Source organism: Rhinolophus sinicus, linkage group LG11 (genome assembly GCF_036562045.2).
Source record: "Rhinolophus sinicus isolate RSC01 linkage group LG11, ASM3656204v1, whole genome shotgun sequence".
Taxonomy (NCBI): Eukaryota; Metazoa; Chordata; class Mammalia; order Chiroptera; family Rhinolophidae; genus Rhinolophus; species Rhinolophus sinicus.
In genome coordinates, this window is record NC_133760.1 from 75,214,296 (window position 1) to 75,235,509 (window position 21,214).

Genomic DNA, 21,214 nt, shown 5'->3' on the forward strand with positions numbered 1-21,214 from the left:
GAGATTTAACGTGGTGAGACTGGATGCAGTCACCAGGGGAGGAATGTAGAGAAGACAGCCGGGCTGGAAGGGTGATGGGTGAGGATTATGACCCCCAGCGCCCCGGTGCCCATGCCTCGTGGTGTAGCTGGGTCCCTGGAAGGCTCATTGACTGCAGCCCCAGCCTGCCTTTGCAATAGCAGGAAGCTGCAAGGAGAGGCATTGCATGCAGAAGCATTTGCTAGCCATATAAAGGGGTTCCAGACTCACTGGACAGTATGCCCAGATAACGAATGTAGGTGGTGGGCCAGGCCTCTTAAAAGTACATATGCCTGCCGTGTGTGTGTGTGTGTGTGTGTGTGTGTGTGTGTGTGTGTGTGTGAGAGAGAGAGAGAGAGAGAGAGAGCATTTTCCTTCTAAACGGGCTGCTGCTACTTGGCTCTGTGGATTATTACCTTGTGGAAGTCTCGGGTTACCCAGTCATCTGAATTTTAAAGAGAAGCCAGAAATCTGGATTTTTTTGGTGACATCTTTAGGTGTTTGTTGTTGTGGTTTTTTTTTCTAATGCTGGCTGACTAAAAGAACCAAAACACTTTGTGGCCCAAGTAACACACATCTGTGGGCCACATTGGCTGTAGGCTGCCAACTGGTGGGCTCTGCTGCAGTGTTCTGTAAACATGACCTGTGGTTATTGGGTGTCCTGGAATTTATAGTAACTTCCCAGGAGCCTTTACATTGGGGCCCTTCTAGGAATGCATTCTTGGACTTTCTTGGCTACCCTCGCAAATTCTCCCCAGCATTCACCAGGACCGTTTGATACCCACTCCTGGGACTTAAAATTTGTGTCGCAATTTGAGGAGACTGAATCTAGGTGTGCAGGCAGGCTGGGAAAATAGGTCTCCCTTAAGGAGAGATTTATGGTATTGGTGTTCAGGTTTTTACCCCTCCTCCCTGAAGGTCAGGGTGTAGATTATCTGCTGCTGAACAGGGAGGGCCCCAGGGCTTGTTGGATTCAGTGAGCCACTGGGATAAAAAGGATCCATTGCACACCTGCCCGTGTGTGTCTGTGTGTGGTGGTGGGGGGGAAGGAGTGGGGGTAGTGAAGTAAAGAGCATGTTGCTTCTAACGGGGTGGTGTTGTTCCTAGGCACAGTTTTTTCACTGCTTTTTAAAAATCTTTTTAAAAATCTTACAGAAACAAGACTTTGATGTGGACGCACTCAGTAAATCAGAACTTCGCATGCTCCTCAGTGTGATGGAAGGGGAGCTGGAGGCCAGAGACCTGGTCATCGAGGCCCTACGGGTAAGCAGGCACCTTCCAGCCCCACTCCTCTTGCTGTCATTGTCCCTTTTCACAGGGCCAGGGGTGAAGCTTTCTTAATTTTTGAATCACATAGATTTAAAATGTTACGTCAGGTTCAAACTTGCCCCTCCCCCCAAACATCAACTGATAATCTTTATGAACTCTAACACTGAAGTTATAGGAAACTTGAGGTTTAACTCTTTTGCTGCATTAATTGATGTCAAGGTTTGTTTTTCAAAATGTGCCAGAAATCCACAAAAAACAAAAAGTTGATAGTTTTACTATTTTATGCATTTAATAATAACAATTTGAGCTGCTTTGTATATAAATGACATTTTATGTATAAAAATTTCAGATATATTCATTCAGATATATCCGACTGTTGCTGAAAAGGGGTTTTAAGCTGCATTGGTTCCCAGATCCTTTTACGGTTCGCATTTATTTAAAGACATAAGTTTTCAGAAAATTGGTAATTTGGTGTCTTACATGTATGTGAGATTAGTGAGGAAAAACTAAGAGAATCATTTATAAAAGATGTTACTGATAATAGAGCTTTTTCCTTCCTATATAAATTATAAATGATTTCCTATTTTCAGAAACTCAGAAGAGTTAAAAGCTAAATGTGTATATATATATATGTATATATATATATATATATATATATATATATACACATATATATATACATATGTATCTTCAAATAGTTTTATTACTTTTCATCTGATCTCATAGTAATTTTGAAATTTTCATAATAACTTGTGGATAATTATCTTCGAATATATTACTTAAATACCTCAATAAAGTTTGTTGTTTTTTTTAAAATAAGGTTTTAAATTTTCTCAATGCAGAATTTTCTAATTGGTTATTCCAAACCTTGCACTTGTTTTAGTATGTGAGCCAAACTTAAGGTTTTGTTTTTTTTTCTCTTTTATACTTAATGCTTTGTTTGTAATCACGTATTGGTCATTTGACCAAGACAGATATATTCATTATAAATGAAATATGGATATCTTTTTTCACCGGGGAGAGTGAAAACACTTTGTGTTAGAGAGTTTATTTTAACATATAAAAGTCTGTGGAGTGAGCACCAGTATGGCGGGGGAAGGGGAAGTAATGGTGAGCAGTCAGAAGGGATGGGGGGGGAGTCCTGAGAACCCCGAGAACCCCGATGTGTGGGGAAGGGGCGATGCAGTTCCTGAAAGAAGGACTTCAGTACGTTTTCACAAACTGGAAATTAATGCAGTGAGGATTCTGATTATTCCTCAGTCTGATGACAGAGAGTGATTGCCTCAGAAAAATGGGAGTATTGTCATACCACCTGCAAGCCAACATTGAGTCAAAGGTGTTGCTTTTTGAATGACAAGCTTTGCTAAGTAGATATGTGCACAGTTTGATTGTGAGAGGTTTTCATCCTGTTTCACATTTGGAACATTTGCATTGCTTGCAAATGTGTGTTTCTTAAGCAAACTCTGTGAGAGAAATGCTAAGGCAGTTTGTCACTAAAATGTGTGACCCTCAGCCTGAAGAGAAACAAGGGCACAGTCACCTGAGAGGCCAACAGTGTCGCCTCTTGAAATCAAAGGGATGTGAAGGCTCCAATTCTGCCTGAGGTATTTTTCTGTCCTCTATTAACCTGTAAAAGGCATCAGCACCGGCATTTCCCACTGCTCACATGACCGTTTAAGAGTTCAGCAGAGTCAGTTTTTATGTTTCACCTCAGCAGCCACGTGTATTTCTCTTTTTAAATTAATCGCAGTACTTTCAAATGTAAGAGTACAGGTAAAGGCTTGCTAATGATCAGGGCTTGCCAAACAGTTTTTTCCAGAGTCAAGGATAGTTGGAGATGCAGGGAGCCAGCCGCCCATGATACTCTGGGTCTGTAGTTTGCATCCCATCAGATCTAGTGCTTGATTTCCATAAAATACTTTGTATCACTCCTTTGCTGCCCTGCAATGATATTTATGGGTAATTGCATGTGTAAGTAGGTTATGTTAAAAATAACCAATACCTTGCCCTAGTTGAGAGATAAAGTAACAGGAAGATAATTGTTAACAAAACATTGTGCATTTCAATACACAAACGCTCAGGCGTGACTCTACTGGAAGACATGGGAAAGTAGGTGGCTGTTTGCCCCTGTTCACAGCATGGCCAGGAGTGCAGCCTTTTCAAAAGAACCCCGACCCAGGTATGCTATATTGTTGACCAGGACACAGTCAGCGGGTTTGTTATGGGTGCGGTGCTTTCTCTGAGATGGTGATGCTCTTGGTCAAGTTCTAAACAAAAGTACACATTTACTTGAGAGTTGAATCCCTGGAAAATGCAGCGTTTGTTAAAACTGATATATGTGAAAAGGAGTTATCCTGCAGGTTCAGATAGCCATACTGAAGGTTCAAGTGAAAGGAATCAACAGAAAAACATTTAAAAGTTGTGGGGAACTTGGGACCTTTCCTGGATTTGTGTCAGGTCCTAGCCCTGTCCCCGAAGTGCCAATTACTGGGAACTGAAAATGCTCTCACTTTTTCCAAAGTGCCTCCTGGGGTACTGCCCCCTGGAGAGCCAGGGGCTGAAAACAACCTCCTTTGTTTATAGATTAGAATCAAAGAACAACAAAAAGAAGCCCCAAGAGATTACCTCAGGTCAGAAATGTGTCACAAACTGGGTGTGTTTGGAGAATGTTAAAGCTCACTGCCATTTTTTCAACTGAGAATTGTGATTGATTTATTTAGATGATTGTACTTTTAAGAGTAGAGAATAGTGTCATTTTCATAGACCTGTCCTTGCTGTCATAGTCTAACTGTCGTGATTCACTAATTGTTCCCTTGGGAGCATTCCCTGGAGCTAGTGTAACTAACGGGATATTTACTTGGGTCCTGATGTGTCATTTAGTTGTCTTTTCCCTTAGCTGTCTTTTCATACAACATTATTTAGTAACTGGCTAACGTCCTAGAAAGAAAGTGGCCAGGAGATAGAATGGGAAACTTATTTCATATTATGAGATAAACTTATTCCTTAATTAAAGGTCAGAATCTACTCAGTCAGGAATGAGTATGCTGCTATTCAGTTGGGAGAGAAGTGCATTTTGTTTTCTTAAAAGAAGCCCAAAGTAGTATTTTTCTGAATATAGTGAATATTTTTTAACTTAATATGTAAATTGTGATTTTTTTTAGATATAAAAATACCTGATTTATACCCTGAACTTTATTAGAATTTAGAAATGATTCTGTTCGAGGCATTCAAATCTTTAGAATTTTAGCAACTTTAAAAAGATATTTCATGCTGAGCTATTTTACTTTTTAAATCATGCTATCTTGATGCTTTTGATTTTCAAATTATCATTAAAAATTGCATAAATCATTGAATTAATGACAGCAAAATTTTCAGTATAATCCATAGATACAATTTTGGGAGGAGGGTGTTATGAAATTACAATATATATCTTGATACTTTTACTATTTTTATGTTTAAAGTAAAACTATATTTCAGTAAAAAAAAGTCCATGGCTTTATAACAGAGGTAATATTCAAGACATTAATTTTCATGGGGAAATTATATTTTAAAAGGAGCACTATTGATGGAAAATATGAATTGCATAAGGCTGCTTAACTGAAATATATTTTAATTTGATTACATAAGAAATATTTTGTTTCTTAATGATTCCCCTTTGTTGGCACAAAATAGGAGTAACTCTTTGAATAATACACAGGGTGCCAGAAAAATGTATACATGTTTTAAGAAAGGAAAACTGTATGAAAATTGTAATACTCAATATGTACCGATAACAAAAGAAGAATACAAGTCATGTTTGACTTCAGCAATGACAAGAGGTGCTCAAAGTCATTACCATCAGAGTCCAGACACTTCTGATTAAGGCGAACTACTGCTTGAGCAGCGTTGACCAAAGTGTCCGTTTATATACATTTTTTTGGCACCCTGGTATATGTTCAAATGAAGTCTAGAGGAAAGTACTTGGGAATTTAATAGAGAATATGCTCCTGGAGAAGCAGCTGCTTCTGAAATCCAAGATAGATTTAGAGCCTTCTGAATTAAATTTAATGAAATATTCAAAATTTAAATATACAACTTATCCAAAAACTCATTTATTCATTGCTAATTGTTTAGTCTGTGGATTCTTCTGACCTTCACTTCTTTTTTTCCTCTTGCTACTAGTATTATCTTCAGGGAGACAAGGGCAAGGAAATGGAAATCTATAATTACAAAATTTTCAGTCAAAATGGTGTTTTAGCCTACATTTTACAGGGTCCAGCCTGCTATTATTAGCATGAGTTTATGTAAATATTGTATCATTGAAACAGTGAATTCCTTGGGCAGTTAGCTCTGGATTTCTTATCCTTTTTCCTCTTAGATCGGATAACTGAGAATTAACAGTATCATAGACATGGCAGTCCTTCCTCCCGTATGGTCACTATACAGAGACTATATAATCCAGATTTTCAAGTACTGTTTGCATTGAAACTTTTAAAAATTAGTTTAACATTTCTTTGGACAGAAGGCACTTGTAGCACTTATATTATAGGGGATTTCAGATTACAGAATTGCCTTGTATAAGTGGCTGCAACAAAGAGACCCACAGTATGAAAGATTGAATAAGGAGTTGACGTCTCACAGACCTTTCTGGAGGTGAGTGATCTTTGCTGGAGAAGCAGCACCACTCCAAGGGGTCATTCAACAACCCAGGGTTTTCCTTTCTTACACTTCTTACAGAATTAGCCTCATCTTCATGGTGGAAGCTGGGTCAATGCCACCTCCACATCCCAACGTCTGCTAAACGGGGCAAGAGAGAAAATGAAGGACAAGCATCTTCTGAGCAGTGCGCACATGTGCCTTGGAGAAAACTTTTGTGGACACACTAGCTGCACAGGAGGCTGAGAAAGGGCTCTGGCTGGTGCTGTGGGGGAGGGGAAGACCCTGGAGGACATAACACCCTAGCGCAGGCCAGCGTCCTCATTCAAGTTCTCTCCTAAAATGTTCCGGAGTGTGGTTCAAGAGGATAGGTCCTTCCCTTCCTCCTTCCCTCAGATGTTTGTTGAGTACCTACTCTGTGCCCGGCACAAGAATAAAAATTTGAAGTGAATGTTAGTAGAGGTTTCTTATTATGCCAAAATTGTGTCCATTTAGAAAATTGTGTATTTTGACTTTATATTTACTTTTCTCAGGCTGTGACTCAGTAGGTTCAGATTTTGCCTAAAATGATTTTCCTTGTTGAAAACTTGACCTGCTCATTGGTTTCAAAAGTCAATTTTTTAGAAAGGTGTTCTTAACAGTTTTGTTTTAAAGCAGGTTTTCTCAGCCTCCTCACTGCTGGCATTTGGGATGGGTGTTTGATGCTGTGGGAGAGGCGCTACTCGCACATTGTGGGGTATCAGCAGGAGCCGTGGTCTCTGTACTCACTGGGTGCCACTAGCACCTCCCAGCTGTGACAGCCAGAAAGTTCTCCCCATGGGGTTCACAAGAGCACCCCCCTTGGGAAACACTGATGTAAAGTAATAATTGTCAAGGGAATACCACTTTTAAAACTATATTTGCTAAAATAAATGTAAGAACTCTAATGATTCAAATACGTTTCATTATAGTACTTTTTGTGAGCTATTTTTTCCTCAAAGTTACCTTACTCTGAAAATGCTCATTTTAACAAATTTCATGACTCTTTCAAAACACACCACATATTATTTAAAATTACATTACAGTTTTTTAATGCAGAGCTTCAATGCTTCATTTCTTAAATTAGAAAACCTTTATGGTTGTATGGCTCAGTGTTGGAATTATTACATAGAACAAAGGAAATCTCTTTCAATAAAATAAAACCACGAAATAGAATAGTGTTACCACTTTAGCTTTGAAAGCAGCTACTGGCATCCTACAGAGGATTGCCGGGGTATTCCTCAGACGACACGTCTGCTAAATGATGACAAAAGAAGAATATTCTGGCTTCAGCTAAGTAAAACGCAGAGCCTTTTGTATTGTAAAATTCTCCTGTGATTGCAGGCAATTGATTGATCCAAACATACCTGTTTTGTCTTCATTTTAACGAATGAATGAATGAATTGGCTGAGCAGAGCTGAATTCGTGAAACTGTATATTGTTTCTGTCCCTGTCTGTTAAGATGACGCCTTTGTTCCACATCTGGAGAAAGGGAGAGGAGAGTTGAGCAGACGTTGTGTTGTTTCTGCAAGCAAATTAGTTTTCATAAAATACAAATAGCTGATGATTTTTAAACAGCATTGTATCTTGTCATGTAGAACAAACTCAGGAAATACCAATTTTGACTCTTCTGAGAAATTTTCTTTTCCCTGATGAATACTTACTATTCGTGAAGGAAAAAAAAACCAGAAAATACCAGGCTAAATAACGCTTTTTCATATATTGAGAAGTGAAGATGATGCTATGAAAGTAAAATGTTTATCATTCACATTTAATAAGCAACTGAAGTCACTAGAGGAGCATTTTTTAATGTTTTTGTGCTAATTTTTATTAATAAATCATCAGGATATCTGTGAGAACAAACTAAAGATAAGGTTTTCCTAGCTCAATGATGTACCATTCAATCCACACTGGGTGCAGGATAGATTCAGGGTTACAAATGGGATGGAACCAGGAATATATTTTTGTCCACTTTGGAGATTATCATAATTTGGGGGACTGGCAGTTTAATTAGCAGTTCCTATTTAGAATTAGTTCCTTGTGATCTGAAAACTCAGGGTGTTCCTTTGAGGCATTCTGATAACATTTTAACCACCTCGTCTTAAGACTCCATGGCTAAGCTACAAGTCATGGGTTCCTGTAAGAATTACCTTTGCCATGTTGCTGACTAATTGTGTGTCTTGATTAAAAGAGGAAAGAAGGGTCTGAAGCAGCACTCTCAAATGTCTACCTTTCTTCTGTTTGGTTGTGATTATTTTGGAAAGAAAAATTGAGAACTTTCAGCTTCTGCCTTTTCAATTTTCTGAGTCAAAATGTAAATAATTGTTGAACAAATGGAATAAGAAAGAAAAGGCTATATCCCACATTTCAAATAGTATTTGAATAGGGTGGGGAAGAAGGTGAGGGATCCATGCATGCATTTATTTCGCTGATACTTACTATCTTTAGTTGTGCCCCAGACTTCAAGTATGGTGAATGAAGGACGTTTCTTTCTTACTGTGGATCTTAAAGTCTAGTGGGAGATTGACATTAAACCAATACACAAAACCTCTAAATACAAATTATAATTATGGAAGAAAAGGAAAAAAGATGCTATGAGAGAGATTGGGGGAGGGATGTTACTCTAGATTGGGTCAGGAAAGGCTTCTCTGAGGAACTGACACCCCCTGAGACTTGAAGGAGGGGTATTGTGAACCCAGCTGGAAAAAGAGTGTCAAGCAAAGGGAACAGCATATGCAGAGAGGAAGGAGTTGGCAATTTGTAGGAACTGGGAAAAGTCAGAGCAAGAGAGAATGGCATGAGATTAGGTGCAGAGCTCGGCTAAGGCCAGACTGTGCTGGAGGGTGAAGGCCAAGGTCAGGCTAGATTTCATCCTACAAGGGGTGGTGATGGTGGGGTAGCTTGAGAATACCAGCCATGGGGTATGCATTTTCTATGTTTGCATTAAAAGCTTTAATTTACCAAACGCAAATATTTAAAATTGATCACTGTTTTCAAGGGAAAAAGTTACCAAGATCACTGTAGCTGTTAGGCAGACAAAAGTTTGCAGGAGAGCCAGAGCGAAGGCAGAATGTCATAGTGGTTTTCTAAGAAATGTGACTATCTCAGATGCTTATAGTTATTGCCCTTTAAGAAGGCATGGAAAACTTGCTTCCTCTTCACGTTGTCACTTAGCTGTGAACCCTTTTTTTCTTAAAACTGTTAAGATGAGCTGATTATGCTCTAGTAGTTAAGGTCTTGTGCACCTAAAATAAGATTGACGAGGTAAGTTCTCCACATGAAATTTTTTAAAAGGCAGAATTCTATCTTCCGTTTTATTTTTTCAATCCACTTCACCTCAGTTCAGTTCAGCTTTGTAAGTTAAATGAATGTTGCCGTTAAATGCTCTTTTTCAGACCTTAAGATGACTATATATTTCCCAAGGCATATCTATTATAAAATCAATTTTTAAAAACCTTTTTCACATAGGGTTGGGTAAAGCAGTGGAACATTACTTCACCTAGTGCTAAAAGTGAGCTGGCAAGAAAGTGAAATATATTTCCACAGTGTCTGACTGTTCTGCTCTAACACAGCCTCGTTGGTCTATTTTAAGCAGACAATTGCAGGGCTTATGTTCACATAATTACCCCGTACAACAATAAAAATGCTAGAGCTGACAAGCTCCTCAACAGCCCTGAACCTTCTCATGAGATTCTCCTGTGGGAAACACCATGGACAGAGTCCTGTCTGCGAGTCAGGCACTAGCGATCCCAGGCGCCTTTCCTGTATCCAAGTGGAGTTGCAGCTCCGATGGGCACTGGGTTTCAATGTTTAAACTCCGCAGATGGTAAACCCTTGGGAAGCTCTGAACTTACCCAGACGTGCATTTGTGTGTTCAAACAGCGAGTTTTATGCCCAGTGGAGGTTGTGACTCACCAAGTTAGGGGGAAATGACCCATCCAGGTGCAGATGTTGGGGCATTCCAGGCATTCTGCATTTACTAGCCTTTAAATCCCAGGGTAAACAGGGTTCGGTGGATACTTTAGTGTCTCACCTCTCTAACCTTAATACACAGTCATCATTTTGTTTGAGTTATAAGAACTAAACAAGGTAACAGGCTGCAGCACCTCGCCCAGGGTCTGGTACATAGCAGATGCTTGAGAAGATATGTGCAGTTGGATCTCAGTGTCTTAGCGGAAGGATTTCCCCTTGATCTTTCTCCTTCTCCTCACATGTTGAAAATTATAGAACAGATCTTGGTCACTTGCTTCCTGTCTCATAGAGTGGGCGTTGCCTCTTATTCTCTAAGGAGGAACTCACACCCCAAGTCGGAGTGCCAGATGGAAGCTAAGTCTCATCCCTATTAATTATCCTCACAGCAAGCCTAAAGTGAGCAGGGAAATAAGCAGAAACATGAAATCAGGTTGATGTTTTGGAAGATCAGACTGTAGGGTGGAAAGAGCTGGGGTCAGCATTGTTTCCATGGGCTCACATGGCCACTTTGGGTCCTGAGTGGTTGGTTGTGAGAGCACCTTGAAGAGAGAAAAGTGACTTGTCAGGTGTCCTGACAACAACCTGTAAAGCAAAACTACCCTCCTCCACCAAGGAATTTTGGAAACTTCTAATGTGTATTGGGAATAGGATAATATGTATTAAGTATTTTTAAAAAGTGACTTTTTCAGTATGTAGAAATGGCATGATAAAAATTAGACCTATGAATTATTATAGACACCAGTTCTCAGCTTGCCTGCCTAGTCCCCCGTCTCCATATTTAGGCAGCATATTCTTTATTATTTTAAATAAATCTTTGGTTTTTGGTTGCGTTATTTTAAACTTTGCATGAATAATTCTGTTTACAACCACCTCTGGAGCCATCTGAAAGTGAAGAGGAGGGAGATGCTTCAGTGCTTTAAAACAATTTCTTTTCTACAACTCCCTCCTCCTCCCTGCGATTGAGGGTTCCGCAGCAGACAAACTGAAATCAAGAAAAGGGGCGATGCCACTTGGTTCATGCTGCTCAGGGCTCCTGAGGTTTGCTGCAGCTTCCGGGGGGCTGACATTGGAGCAGGACCTGAAGATGGGATGGGACTTAATGGTGGGTTTTTATTACATGCCAGGCTCTTCACATGCACCGTCTTCTGGCATCTCTATGAAACCCCTCAAGATCAATGATGGAGCCCCTAGTACCCCACTTAGGAATGGAGAAACAGACTCAGAGAATAAAGAAGCCATTTTCTGTCTGACTCCTAACCTTGGCTCTCACCAGGCCTCTGCTTCAAAGGCAATCTTAATGAATTGAAGCATTTTCCTAGAGCTGGAGCTTGTCATTCATAGATTTGTTTTATTTTCCTTTAAATGCTGTGAATTCCCAGAACGTTTCCCACACACCTGTGGTCAATTGTAAATATAAAAGCTGCACAGAAATTGAAGCTACGCAGAAAATGGTTAGGCAGTCTTCTCTGTCTAATCATTCACTTGCTGTTTCCTCTCATTGACTGCAGGTAATTATAAACAGAAGTAAATTCGGAAAGACGTCTAAGATCTTATTGAAAGGCAATTATGATAATGTAAAAGAGCTTCATTGATTTTCCAATGTTTTCTTCTCACTAATTAGCATACAAAGCACAGAAAAGTTTGTACTTCTGTGTAATTAGCATATTGTCCTCTGCTGGCTAAGAACATGTAGAGAGGCCTGTGTCAGTGCTGCACGCTTACTCCAAGAATGACCCAAGTTCACGCAAGGCAACGATGGAGACTTGAAACAGACACGATGCAGGGCTGAGGGACTGCTGTTTGCCCTGATCATCTCCCCACGTTTCAGTCGTTATTAAGTCTGTCTCCTATTTTGATTTTTCATATTTTTTCGTTTCATATTTTTATTTTTTGGCATTTGATCAACTTGTTTTTCTGTTTTTGCTTGCATCTGGAAAAATGGCAGGTGGTAAATTGAGTCATTAAATAGGAGTTTAATTTATTTTCTATGAAAGGCTATTGTACTGATTTCCTCGAGTTATATAATCCTTTGATCCCCCCCCCCCCCCAATCACTAGAAGTTGCACAAAATTTGTGAGAGCAGATTATGTAGCCAGGGAAATGATGGATTCACTGACAATGAAGAGTTTAATATTTCTAATAATTGATATAGTGAAATGCAGATATATCATTGGCTGTGTTAAAAGTTTAGGTTTCCTTCCACCAAGGCTAAATCAACAGAAGAGGCTTAAATTAGATTTTTTATATAAATCTGTAAATAATCTTTAAATCTTGACAGTGATTTTCTGTGGATGGTCTTCTTTCCATGAGTGACTGGGGATAAAGCTTTCAGATACTCTGGAAAGTGCAGTGGGCTTTTTTTCTGGAGTGTCTTGACAAAATAATGAGACCTCACTGGTGTAATTGAGGAGATTCCTTCCATCATTTCTGCTTGGCTATAATCAGAAGTTCTGTGCATTTTTGTGCCTATTTGTGGGATGGAAATAAGATGAATTTTGTTTGGAGGGGTGGTAGGTAGGACAATTAACGAAAGAACTTTAGAAACTCTTAATGGGAATTGTTAAAATGTCAAACTCTTAATGAATTTAAATTTCAAACAGTTGACAATTGAGATTCACTGTAGGCTCTGAGGTGGGAAAGCATATGATAAAAACAGTGTTTAAGGGAGATTATGCTAACCACTTTTGGAAGTAGATTGACAGAGAAAGGGAGAGAAGGGATCTGAGAAAGCTATTACAATTGACATTAAAGTATGGGTTCCATAGAATTCTGAATTCTGGGTGATCTAAATGTAGGTGATATGCTGTTGGGGAGTATTACAGGGATTGGAATAGATGGAGAGGAGATTGTTAATAAAAATACCTCCTCCAGCATCATTTTCTAACTTATGACAGCACCCAGTTATTTCTAAAGCAGTTTTAGTTGGAGTAGAAACCTTTTTTTTTTTTTTAAAGAGACTATTGTGTTTCTGCCCCAGGTGAATTCATACTTAAGTAATCCAGGAATCATCAACTCCTGTTCTTTCAGAGTCTTTTTAGTGTTAGACATACAACACTGACCGAACAAATGCTTACTGCGTGTACTCTGTGATGCCAGGCGCTGGGCCTGAGAAGAGCGTGTAAGCCAGTCAGTCCCTGTACTGGGGTCCCATTGTCTCAGGGAAGGACACTAACCAGGACTAACAAGTCCCTGCTGAGAAGTGCAGCAAAGGAGGCAGACTGGCCTTTACGATCATGCACCTTAACTGATATGTTTCTAAGACCCACTGTGGAGGGCTGTGTAAAAGTAGGTCAGTGACAATACTAGTAACTTACCAAAACCTTAACATTTTAAATATATTTAATAAAAGGAAAATACTCATGTTCCTCTGGTTTGGTCCCTACCTACCATATGTCTACAGATTTTGTGCAACTGCCCCAAAAGTTGCTTCTTTCTGTGTATCAGCTGCTGTGCTCTGTCTCCTGCTCTTTCTTTAGGTGCAGATAGTGGCGTCATGATTCTTTGCTTTTCTAAATGGGTGTTAGTCTCACCTATTTAGCATTCCTCAGGTTACTTGAGATTACAAAGCTCTACTGCTATTTTTACCACTGACTTTATGTTTAAACCTGCATTATTTTAGTGAAACCTCAATTTTTTGGGGTTCTGCCTCAACTCTGGTGGGGGTCAGGTGAGGTGAGGATTAAGGTCGTATTTGTCTGAGGAGGTTATAATAATTTTTTTCCAGGGAGTTCTGTGGTTACTCACAGAAAGAGATCCCCTGGGATAATTTTCCCTCTAGAAATGTCTGACTCTTACTGTGAACACCCTTTAAGATTGTAACCTGTGATCCCCTCTGGTAGAGAGAAGAAAGAATGCCAAGGTAATAATAACACGTGCCTGCTTTGTCATCTATTGCTGTGCTGCAAACCACCCCATGACTTAATGGTTTTAAACAACAACCATCACGTGTTTTGCTCTCCCATCTGCAGCTTAGGCTGGGCTTGGTGGGGACAGCTCATGACCTGCACGTTGTGTGTCGACGGCAGTAGTGAGGGTGTCGGAGGGTCTCCTTCCAAGATACTTCCGTCATTGCTGCCTGTTTGCTGGGAGGCCATCGCAGCCTGGGGGCTAGGCACTGCAGTGTCTGTCTGTGGACCCCTTGGGCTTCTCTGTCACAGAATGGCTGGGATCCATCAGAGACAGGAAACAGGATCTGTAGGTTCTTGAAAGTCTCAGTCACAAAGTCACTTTCCGTTATATTCTATCCATCAAGTAGTCTAGGGCTCAGCTTCAAGGAGAAGAGACACAGACCTGACCACATGGCAGGAGTGTCAAAGAATTGGGGGACAAAGTGTTTCAAAACTGGAGAGAACTGCTGCTGCTGTTTCCCGAGCGCCATCTGCCCGGAGTGCTGTTTAGCGCTTCACGTGACTCGCCTCATCTAACCCTCCCCAGTCTCCCTCCCTCCTTTAAGGAGATGCCGCTGCTGTCTCACTTTGTGGCTCATGGGTTAGTACTGGGTTCTGTGTCACACACCTCACAAGTGTGGAGCCCCAGCTTGGACCCAGGCCTTTCTGCCTCCAAGTGCCTCATCTCAACCACTTTCCTATATAATCTAGTGGAAGAAGCCCTGCCAGTCACTTCTTTGGGGGAGGTAAACTCCTCCTGGTCCTGAGCTCTAAAATTTCTTTCGTGCCTCTTCAAATCAGAGGCGCTTGGTAATGTGCAGTATCCTTATGAAGTGGGGCAGCTGGGGGTAAACAGATGCTTTTGCATACCACCTATGGACGTAAATGAAATGCAGATGCTTAGCTGAAGTAGCTGGGGTGTAAGCGGAGGGGGTGGGTGGGGTGTTGAGGGCCAGACAAGACAGTGGGGGCTTTAAATGCACAGTTTTCTGGTGTTCTGCTGTGAATGAGGTGTTTAGTAGGTCTTCTAAACAAACAGATGGGCCGCGTGGCCTTCAAACCATTTCCCAGTATAGTCTCATATCATTTGCTAATGTTCCTTGTTTAATCACTTTATGTACATGTTTTTCAGACTGAACAGTATATCATTTATATTCAAATATGGTTAGACAAAGAAGTAGCAATAACAATTTGAACATGGGACAAAAGCATGGAAACAGTCCTATCAGTGTCTCCAAAAGAAAATGAGAGTTGAGGTCAAATAATTTTGGCTTGTCACACTTTTTCTAACTGTATGATGACTCCCTGTAACATAAATACTTTTGTTACAAATTTACTAATATACTTCACAGTTTAAGTGCTGTTAGTTGACATTAAACAATATTTTTCTACAGCGCTGTTAACAATTTCCCTAAATATTTCCTCTCATGAATTCAGTTAAATTTAGAAGTTCATCAGTTTGAAAGCTTACCCGTTTTCCACATGCTTGGTTTTAGACTTTTCAACTCCTTTTATTATTCTACTTTCATGCTTTGAAAACCAGTTTGTGCCACATTTTTTTTCTGGCACACACCCCAAATGGTTTAAACTGTTACAAGCACCTTGGTAACCCTGTAACCTAAAATTTTGTTATTCAGTTGTTTCTTCCTGCCAGTGAATTAATTGTATGTTTATTTTTATAGGGCCTAGTTGCTACTTTCTGTGGTGTCTCTAAGTAGATAGGTTGTCTTGAAATTGTAACTAACCAAATATAACTTTTTGGTAAACATTCACTACCATTTTTTCTTTGAAGCAAGTTAGACTGCACTTTCCAATGGCAGTATTTGTAGTTAGGAGACAATATTTACATTTCATCAATACCTGTTTAAGAAAAAAAGTTACTGTGTTCAAGAAGCTAGCTTTTGAATCTTAATACATCTAAAAAGGAGTGACTATTACCAGATAGCAATAATTACAAAGCAGCTTTTTAACGTTTTTATTAGTAAGGATAATTATTTATGAGAATTGAAAGTTTATATCAGCTTGATAAAATGTAACAATTTGCTCTACAGGCTATTTAAATGTCTCTTCATTAATTTTTGGTCTTAACTATATAGACTACAGCATTGAGTGATATTTTAAAGTCATAGCTCACTTTTTAAAAATTTTGTACATTATCTACAGAACACATGTGGGATTAACCTTTTCCGTAGCTCTGTTTTCCTGACTAATAACTGAGTTTTAATCCTTCATGGACCAGAAAGTTATACTACTTTTTTGTAATGAAAACATGTATCATTTGATTTTTACAGTACCGACTTGAAAATTCCCCCACAAACTTACCATGGTATAACATTACTGTAACCAGGTTATTCAACACTGGTTTATATTCTCCAGTTTTTATCAAGCGTTGTTAGTATTTTCTGTGTTTCTCGTGCTCATAAAGTAAAGCCTCTTGACTCCCCTGTATGTCATATGGTTGAAGAACTGAAACCTAATTATTCCTCTGTCTTCTCTCAGCTGCTGTTTTTCTGTTAGCTATGGGCAGGGATGGTGTTCCAAATATTTAACAGCAGAAACCACACAGACACCAGTGAATCAAAAAGGATGCCTGACTCATCAGGACAGGTGACATCCATTACACTATCTTGATGCAAAAAAGAGCTGGCTGAAAAAGAGCCTTTGCATGGGTGTATTTTAGAAATGCTTTAGCTTGGAAAGCCTTCCAAAGAGATGCACAGTCCAGTCAGATGCATTTCCATGTAAACCTCTGTCATCTTAATACATCTGTTCCTGACTTGAGGCTGACCTACACATACAGATTACACCTGTCATTTAGGTGGGTAGTTTTAAGTGACATAGTTTACAAGGAATTTTAATAGCAATGCTGTTGAATTTTAACAGCATCGTTGTTAAAAATAACATATAATATTTTCCTAATTATTAAAATAATAAACGTTCTTTGCACATTATCTCAAAAAGGCACACAAAAAAATTTTCCCATCATTCAGAAGTAACCCTTTTTCTCTGCCTTAATGAATATACATAATACCGTGTATCTCTCTCGAAATGGGATCATGCTCTACATTGTCATTTGAGCAAACTTTTTGTTGTCTTACTATATTGTAAACATGTCACTAGATAGTCTTGCACATTGAATTATCCTCACTGCATATTTTTGTTTAATGAAACCTCAGTTGTCAGTAATCTCCTTACCCGTCTTAGATGCCGTGAGCCAGTTCTACACTTCCTCTTTCCAGGTGCTCCCAGTTTGTCCTGTTCACCTAGAAAAACCTCATTGCTTGTTAAATTCAACTGTCTGCCCACCTCGTGCCCACACCAGTAAGGTGGTACAGGCTGGAGAAAACCATCCACCCTTAAATTCATGACCATGGCCTCTTGTGGGTCCTTTGTGCTGGTTGGCAATTGTATCACATTTCTAATGCTTACCTCACCTGTTCCCCCTGGATTTTTGTACACTTTCTTCTCCTTTGGGACCTTCCTTCAGCACCCCCTTCACTTGTTTCCCTCATGGCTGTTCTCAGTTTCACTGAGAGCATGGACACAATCCAAGAGAATATCCATACTTTCTCACCATCACATTAGCCAACTCTGGCATCTGTACCCACATACTCACCTTTCCTTCTCTCACTGCGGGGAGACTGTCCACACTCCTTACTCAGGTACAGCTGGCCTTCTCATAAATTCAGGGGTATCTCTTCAGCAATTATTCCCACCTTCTTTGTCATGAATTTTTTTCTCAAATTGGCTCTGCCTACCTCTGTTACTGCATTTCCTTTTGCCCTGTTAGAGCAAAACTTCTTGAAATAGTTGTCTACTAGCTGATGCCATTCCTTTTCTTCCATTTTTCCCTTGGACTTACTCTAATCAGCCTTTTTCTAACACTATCCTAACCAAAAGTCAATCCATTTTTGGGGTTGCCAGGGGAAAGCAAAAAACAAAAAGCAAAAACTTTGGAGTAAGATTTGGTTCCTCTTTTCTGCCATATCCCACATCCAGTCTCTGTAAATCATGTTGGCTCAAACTGTAAGATAAACGCACAATCTGACGCCTCACCATGTCCTCTGGCACGTCTCTATAGTAGTTTTCTGTTGCTGTCTCAGCACATCTGGGATGCTATAACAAACATGCCATAGCCTGGGTGACTTTATTTCTCATAGTCCTATAGGCTGGGACGTCCAAGATCAAGAGCAACCTGTGTTTGGTGAGAGCCCACTTCCTGGTTCATATCATCCCATGGTGGGGGGGGGGGGCAAGGGAACCTCTGGGATCTCTTTCTAGGGGCACGAATCCCATTCATGAAGGTTCCACCCTCATGATCTAATCACCTCCCAAAGGCCCCACCTCCAAATGCTATCACATTAGGGATTAGGTTTCAACACACGAATTTTAGGAGAACAAAAGCATTCCATCTATAGCACTGCTATAACAAAGTAGCCCAAATTTAGTGGCTTAAAAACAATGCAGATTTATAACCATACAGTTCTGGAGCTCAGAAGTCTAGAATGGGAGGTCCTTCTGGGGAGTCTATCAGAGAATGTTTCCTTGTCTAACTTCTAGAGGTTACGTGCGCTCCTTAGCTTGTGGTTCCTTCCTTCACCTTCAAAGCCACATGTGTAGCAGGCACCCTTCCCCCCACACACACCTCTTCTCTCCTTCCCTTAGTCACATTCTTTCTCTGATGGTTCTGTGTCTCTCTCACAAGGACCGATGTGATTATATTCAGTCTGGGATCATCTTTCCATCTCAAGATCCTTGACTCACATCTGCAAAATCCCTTTTGCTCGGTAAGGTAATGCAGTCATAGGTTACCGAGATTAGGGCGTGGGCGTCTTTGGGGGAAATTATTCTGCCTATGGAAACTCTCTTGCCCAGACTGTTTTAATAGCCTCCTAACTGGTCCCCCCATCTCTGCAGTTACCCAACTATAGAGCAGACACAGTGCTCTTGTTGAAACAAGAGCCAGATCATGTCATCCTTAGTTCACAAACTCTCCGTAGCCATCTCTCTGAGTAAAACAGAGGCCTTTGGCCTCCAGGCTACATGATCTCCCCCTCCCACCTGCCCCCTTCTGGTGTCACCTCTTAGCCCCTTACCCAGCCTTGGGGCTTTTGCTTTTGTTTTCTCTGCCTGGAAAGCCCTTCTGAACGGGCCTGTGGCTCCTTCTCTCACACTTGTAGGTCTTTGCTAAAGTATCATCTGAGTGATGATTTCCCTGACTGTCCTATTTTAAACTGTCACCCCAACTACTGTCACCCCTACAGTCCCCTTCTTGTTGTATTTAGCTCCATTACACTTATTGGCTCTGCTATACATACCGTATTTCCCCCAAAATAAGACTGGGTCTTATATTAATTTTTGCTCCAAAAGACTCATTAGGGCATATTTTCAGGGGATGTCTTATTTTTTCATGTACAACAATCTACATTTATTCAAATACAGTCATGTCATCTTCTTCTGGAACATCGTCATGACATACTAAATGCGTCCGTCTGGGTGACAATCTTAACTAGGGCTTATTTTCGAGGTAGGTCGTATTTTCGAGCAAACACGGTATTTACATGTTTGTTTCCATTTTCCCACTAAGATGTAAGTTCCATGTTTTCACTGTCCTATTGCACCTGGCTCAATAAATATTTGCTGAGTGAGTGGATTTTGATTGACTCCAAATTTTTCCTGTTAAATACAGATGCATCTTTAGATCAAGGAGGTTAGATTAATGAATGTTGTATGGACATAGACATATTGTATCCTGTTTTTACCTTTTTCATGTTATACAGAAACACCCATTTTGTTTTTAGGTTATTGCATTTTTTTCTATATCTATTTACTTTGTCCATAGATAATAATAGAGCTATTGGGGGTGCGGGGGGGCAGGGGATGGTTTTTATGTACTGCTTTGTTCTGTTTTGTTACATTTCTGGGGAGCCTGGAGTCCTCTTCCATACCTTATTGTGACATTTTTGTTTCTTCACTCTGTGGTTTATGGCGATGAGTGGTCAGCTGCGCCATGAAGCCTGGAGAGCGCTTGAGAACTTGAGGTCCAGCAGGGTGTGCCTTCCCCCTCCGCTGTCCCCCGAGACAGGGCAACGATTGTTTATTTCATTTCTTCTCCACTGGTAGCATTCCTGCCATTCGCTGTCCTGGTTGTGGATTCTACTGGGTACTGCTTTCAGTTGTTACTGTTCTGTTTTTTATGCTTTGACTTTATGTTCTCTTTAGTACCCCATCATTTTTCAACCATCATGGGGAAAAAAAAAAAGTGACCTTTTATCTGACCACACCAGTGTGTGTTTCTAACTTTCTGCACGTGGTATGTGATCACATGTTCATCAAACCCGTCCCCTTTTGCATTCTTATGCTTGTGATTTCTGGTGGGAAGAAGGGGTTGCACCAAAAGGCCATAGCTTTGTATTGGAGGCTTTATCCTCAGAGAGTATGGAGCAGACTCTTCGATTGTCCTGAGGATACCACCACCTTGACATTCGATGTTTGGGGGTTGTTGTTCTCTCAGGAACTTCCTGGCATAGTGTGTACTGAGGGCTCCTTATTCTCTGTAGCAAAACCGACACATCTGAAATGTTCCAGAAGACTTACTGAAAGTGGGGGGAATGAAAGGAAAATAAAGACAGAGTAGTGGTAGGGACTAGACCAGCAGCTCTCAAGGGACCCAGCGTGCCCAGAATCCCAAAGACCCTTATGAGGAGTCTAGGAGATCAAAACGGTTTTCCTAATAGTAGACGTGATTTTCTTTTTTCAGTCTCTTTCTGTCATGAGTGTACATTGGAGTTTTCCAGAGGCTACACGATGCGTGATTTTGCAACAGATCAAATGAGGAAGCAGATATGAAAATCTGGCTGTTTTCTATGGAGCTAGACATAAAGAAATTTGCAGAAATAAAAAACAATGGCATTCTTTTCTCTTTGTTGGGTTTGGGAAACATAGTGATTAAAAAAACATGTTTATGTTAACGTGCAGTGGGTTTATTATCGTTTTAAAATGATGAGTCGATTTAATTTTTTTGTTTTAATTTCTAATAAGATAAATAGCAATAGCTATAACCCACATAAACAAAAGCTCGTTGGGTCTTTAATAATTTTTAAGAATGTAAAGGAGACCAAAAAGTTGGAGAACCACTGGTCAGAGACTTTGGCTTTGAGATACAGCTTCCTCACTTTCAGCCATGTCCTCTTCCTCCAGCGTCCTCGCTGAACAGTCTCAGTTGATGACTGGGGGTTTGCCCTCACAATTTAGGTTTCCAGCTGGAAAGCACAGCTTTTCCCAACACTATAGAAGCACTGGCCTGCAGGAGAAGCTTGGCTCTGTTCCCAAGAGATGGAGCCATCGGAAGCTAACAGTGTAGGTGAGGACACGGCGTCTGTGGCATGTGCTCATAAGTGATGCGCCTGGGTAAT

General features: G+C 40.3%; 1 protein-coding gene across 2 annotated transcripts in view; it reads left to right on the plus strand.

The window, feature by feature from the left end:
- CTTNBP2 (cortactin binding protein 2) overlaps positions 1–21,214 on the plus strand; it is a 134,667-nt gene that overhangs the window by 11,729 nt on the left and 101,724 nt on the right. For both annotated transcript variants that reach the window (XM_074315676.1, XM_019743209.2), the window contains exon 2: positions 1,174–1,281. In XM_074315676.1, the coding sequence (XP_074171777.1) occupies positions 1,174–1,281 (108 nt within the window). The remainder of the gene's footprint in view (positions 1–1,173; positions 1,282–21,214) is intronic.